Below are 5,776 nucleotides of genomic sequence, written 5' to 3'. Positions count from 1 at the left end.
ACCCCCTTTTTCTACAAAGGCTCCTAGTTATAATCAATTATTCATACTACTATACGTACTAAATTTTTGTTTTAGAGGTCGTAATACCTTGCCATCTCTGAATTATGACTTAAGCATAAGACTTTGTATGGTAGGGTGTTACAGAAACGATGGTAGAAGGTATAACCTACCATCAACAAACGAGGTGGCAGCATTGATTATGGGTGACTTTGATCTCGAAAAATAGATAGAGATATTGTTGTCGAGACTCGAAGTGGAAGACTTCAGAGAATAAATCAACTTAATCCTTCCTACTTAGGATTGCAGTATCTTTTGTTGTTTCCTTATGGGGAGGACGGTTTCAAGGAGCATATACATCTTAACAAAAGATGTACTAACTCGACCAAGGGCCGCGAAGATGTAACGATGAAGGACTTTTTTGTATTTAGAATACAAGAAAGGTTAGCTGATGGTTCCCCATTGCTGTATTCAAGAAGATTATTCCAACAATTTCTGGTGGATGGATATTCTATGGTTGAGTCTTCTAGACTAACATATATTCGATTAGACCAGGACAAATTTAGGTGTGAGATGTACAAGGAAATAAGTGAAGCTGTATTGATGGGTGAAACAACACCTTCATCAAGGGATAAACGTATCATACTTTTGTCATCTTTCACTAGAGAGTCAAGATATATGATACAGAACTATCAAGATGCTATGACAATTTGTAGGGTTGTTGGATACCCAGACCTCTTCTTAACCTTTACTTGCAATCCTAAGTGGCCTGAGCTTGAGGATTTTCTAAAGAATATGGATCTAAATGCTGAAGATCGTCCTGATATGGTATGTTGAGCCTTTAAGGTCAAATTGGATCGTCTAATCCAAGACATCAGAAAGAACAATATATTTGGAAGGATCATTGTAGGTAAAATTACTTGTAAATCTAAAATATATTTTGAAGTTTACTTAAATGTTGTAGTGTCTTATTTTCCCCGGTACAATGTGATATGGTTTTTAATTTTAATTATTTATGGTCAATTCAACTACTCACCTTTAGAATATTGCATAAGAATTATATTACACACAGAATTTGGACCGAGGACCGATGGATAATCTAAAAACCACATGCTCTTTCACTCTATCAAATTACTTCATACTTTCAAGGTTATTCTGTGAACTAAATTTGTTTAATTGTTTCAGTGTTCTATACTATCAAATTCCAGAAGCGTGGTCTACCCCATGCACACATCTTGGTCTTCTTATATCGAGATGACAAGTATCCAACTGCAGATGATATTGATCAAACCATAAGTGCTGAAATACCAGATAAGGACAGAGATCCACTATACTATGAAGCTGTAGAAAAACACATGATGCACGGTCCATGTGGGAACATCAGGAAATACTCACCGTGCATGGAGAATGGAAAGTGTGTTAGACACTTTCCTAAGAAATTTGTCAACAACACTACTATTGACAAGGATGGATATCCTGTTTACAAGCGAAGAGATAATGGAAAGACAATTAGCAAATGTGGGGTTGAACTTGATAATCATTATGTTGTCCCACACAATAGGAAGCTTCTTTTGAGATATGGGGCACACATTAAGGTTGAATGGTGCAACCAATCAAGATCAATCAAGTACTTATTCAAGTATGTTAATAAAGGAAACGATCGAGTAACTGCTTCGTTTTACAGCAGTGGCACAGCCGATGCAGAGAATGATGAGTGTGATGAAGTTAGCATGTATTATGACTATAGATATATATCTCCATGTGAAGCAGCTTGGAGAATATTTTGGTACGGAATCCACTTTAAAGACCCTTCTGTGGTACATTTGGGATTCCACTTGCCAGGTGAGCAACCTGTTGTTTTTCAAGATCATGAAAATCTAGAAGATGTTGCTAAGGCTTCTGTGAAGGAATCTATGTTTCTTGAATGGTTCCAGGCAAACAAGAAGTACAGTGAGGCTCGGAGTTTGACATATTCAGAATTTCCATCCAAGTTGCTGTGGAAGCCACTATTAAGGAAATGGTTCCCACGCAAGTCTCATTCAGGTATTGGACGGATATTCTTTGTGCCGCCAGGATCAGGAGAAATATACTATCTTCGATTACTCCTAAATTTTGTGAGAGGTCCAACCAGCTATGAGGATATTAGAACTATTGACGGTATTTTATACCCTACATTTAGAGATGCATGTTATGCACAAAGTATTCTAGATGATGACAAGGAATATATCGATGCTACTGAGGAAGCAAGTATTTGGGGGTCAGGTTAATATCTCAGGAAACTATTTGCAACACTGTTGTTTTCAAACACCATAACTAGACCGGAACATGTATGGAAAAACACATGGAAATGACTTTCGGATGATATCCTACATAAACAAAGGAGGTTACTTGACAACCAAGGTATAATTACTGACTACCACAAAATTTATTAGTTTATTGGTTTGTTTTCTTTGATATTATGAAAAAATTTAGTATTTTTGGTACAATGGTTTAATAGTAGTTTTCGCATCTAATAAAATTTGTAATTAACACCATATAAAGGATTAGTATAATGACTCAATATAGGTGATGTTCTAAACTAAATTTGGTAAGATTCAAATATAGGTTTTATTATTTAGGGTAAAATTTTGTTTATGACCGTATCTGTACTAAAATGAATAGAAAGTGACATTATTCCCATCAACAGGTGTCTCCCTTAAAAGCATGTCAAATTCATTATAACATTCAAAACATGTCGTGTAGTTTAATAAATAAACATGTGTTTTTTTTCATGCCTTTTGTTAGTGTAACTGCAGAATTATATTATGTCACTTCTTTCTCAATACCCATCATTGATTGCATCACTTTAGTAAGAAAATAGTATCCTTTCCATTGTTGCGATCAGATTTGCTGTATAAGAATAGATTTAGCAAAATATCAGCCATAGAACACGAATTATAGGCACATGACACACTGAATTGGGGTAATAGCATGTTGGTCAAATACAATCTAATTAGCATGGAGTAAACCAATTTTCATTCTACGACTCTTTATTATGTTTCCAAGTTTGCAATCGATATATATTTTCAAAAACTTATATTGATATATAAGTGTAGATGAGAACACTACTATCTTATTTGAATCACATGGAAAAAAAACTATTATTATATACATCTATAAAAAATACTCGTTGATTGGTTACACTGATGCATGAAGTATCACTTCAGAACTAGAGTGGGATGGTACACTAATATAATAGTATGAATATAGTTAGCCTCATAATTTCAAATGATTCATAACTAATACATATATTCATAGCAATTCCACATATATGAATTAGACTTATACATAAGGTATAATTTTCAATATAAGATTGTTATATGTTTGATTTTTTATATCTCAGTATATGTAGATTTTAAACCCACATTAGGCCAATTAGAATTACCATGGGAGCACAAGTATTCAAATCTTTAGTTTTTACATGTCCATATATGTAGTAAGTAATTTTACATTCTTATCAATTGCCTTTTTATATTTGTTATTTATCAAAAATTAAAATTTGAATATTAAATTTGATATCTAATATTTATATGTGTGACTAATAAAGTTTTGTTTTAATACCTCAGATTTACATATGACAGAGACAGAAATAAGAGACTTGACTCTTATTGAAATTGAGAACTTATTAAAGGGATACAATAAGAGCCTAAAAGACATCCTTTCTATGCCATTCCCTAATATGGACATGTGTTATCAACAATTGATGTCCAATGGTGTCAATAGGCTTATTTGTGACGAGCTTCGTTATGATAGGCGACAATTGGTAGTGGAACATGCAGATTTATTACAAAAGCTAACAGATGAGCAGAAGAGAGTGTATAAACAAATATTAGCAGCTATCAATAGTGGTGATGGTGGTGTGTTTTTTCTATATGGATATGGCGGTACAGGGAAGACATTTGTTTGGAAAACATTAGCTGTTACAATTAGATCTAAAGATCAAATTGTCTTGATGGTTGCTTCGAGTGGGATAGCATCTCTCTTGCTCCCTGGTGGAAGGACAGCACACTCGCATTTTGCAATCCCTATTAACCTTGATGAGTTTTCAACATGTAACATTAATCAGAACAGCCCTTTGGCAGAGTTGATAATTTGATGTAAGCTTATTATATGGGACGAAGCTCCAATGGTCAATAGACTTTGCATCGAAGCACTTAATAGAACAACGAGAGACATCTTAAGGTTCAAGAATGCTAATAGTCTTCAACAACCTTTTGGAGGCAAGATTGTTGTATTTGGTGGAGATTTTTGACAAATACTACCTGTCATACCCAAGGGCAGCAAGCAAGATATTGTCAATGCAATAATCAATTCTTCGTATATTTGGGATAGTTGCAAGTTGTTGTCACTAACACAGAACATGCGGCTGCGGGCGGACACTCTTGATGAAAGGAATAATGAGGTAAAACAGTTTGCTGATTGGATTTTGTCAATTGGAGATGGTCGGTGTGGTGATCCTATTGATGGGATAGACAAGCTAGGAATTCTTGATGATATTTTCATTGATTAATGGGATGACCCTATAGTATCCATTTGCAAGGCAACATACCCAGAATTGTTTCTAGGGGTAAATTGTGTATCACATTTGAAGGAAAGAGCTATACTTGCACCAACTCTACATATGGTTGATGAAATCAATAGCTTCATGATGAGTTTGAACAGTGAAGAATCTAAAACTTATTATAGTTCGGACACCGCATGTCAATCAGAAGCGCACAATGACTTATTGGCATCAGTTCATACACCCGAGTTTCTAAAGAGCATTAGATGTTCAGGTGTTCCCAACCATGAATTAACATTAAAATTAGGGACCCCGATAATGTTACTAAGGAACATAGACCACTCAGCTGAACCATGTAATGGCACACGGTTGGTAGTTTCTAAACTCGGAAGACACATCATTGAAGCAAGAAGCTTTTTAGGCAGTGGGAACGGTGATAAGGTATTCATAGCACGGATGACCCTCACTCCATCCAATCATAGAATACCATTCAGATTTCAACACAAATAGTTTCCAATAATGGTATCCTATGCAATGTCAATCAATAAAAGCCAAGGTCAATCATTGTCAAATATAGGGTTGATTCTTAAAAAACCTATTTTTACGCATGGCCAACTTTATGTTGTACTTTCAAGGGTCACTCATAGGAGAGGTCTCAAGATTCTGATTTGTCATGATGAACATGAGAAGAGGAAAACAGACAATGTGGTATACAAGGAGGTGTTTAGGAATTTAAGCTAGAGTTATTTCACATAAGACACAGAGGTAAGACTAACCCAATATACATGTATATTTACAACTTTGGCATGTTTTAATGACATTTTTTAAGTTTTGCGATTAATACAAACTATATTAAAATTTCTTGTTTATTCTGTAAATTACTTTTACGCAACAACTTATTGTTTAGAAGATTGAAAATTTTAACCCTAACTCATGAATTAATTCTAGCTTTTTAAGATTGTAAATGCTTCATTTAAACACTCATTGAAGTCCATTCATTTTTTCAGGTAGACAATTGTACAACTTTATTTCAAAATAGGGATTCAGTGCTCCAGCAATGATTACACATACAAGGTAATTTATAAGATGATGCACAATGTGTTAGGTACATGTTCTTATCTAATCATTCAAGTTTATATGCAATAGGCAATTTACAATGTTTAGCTTTTTTTAATTTATAACACGTGTCTTGCGGATTATATTGCTTAATTATTTTTGGAGAATCTATGATAGCACATT

At 34.3% G+C, this 5,776-nt stretch overlaps 1 protein-coding gene across 1 annotated transcript; it reads left to right on the top strand.

Moving 5' to 3' along the window:
* Positions 1-405: 405 nt before the first annotated feature.
* Positions 406-4,132, top strand: LOC112735493 (uncharacterized). Its single transcript, XM_025785028.1, has 3 exons — positions 406-825; positions 1,206-2,259; positions 3,603-4,132. The coding sequence occupies exons 1-3, from the start codon at positions 406-408 to the stop codon at positions 4,130-4,132; spliced, it is 2,004 nt and encodes a 667-aa protein (XP_025640813.1).
* The last annotated feature ends 1,644 nt before the right edge of the window (positions 4,133-5,776 follow it).

The sequence above is a fragment of the Arachis hypogaea genome, chromosome 13, assembly GCF_003086295.3.
Source record: "Arachis hypogaea cultivar Tifrunner chromosome 13, arahy.Tifrunner.gnm2.J5K5, whole genome shotgun sequence".
Lineage (NCBI taxonomy): Eukaryota > Viridiplantae > Streptophyta > Magnoliopsida > Fabales > Fabaceae > Arachis > Arachis hypogaea.
The sequence above is the reverse complement of the archived record's forward strand: the minus strand, read 5'-3'. Positions and strand labels throughout refer to the sequence as shown.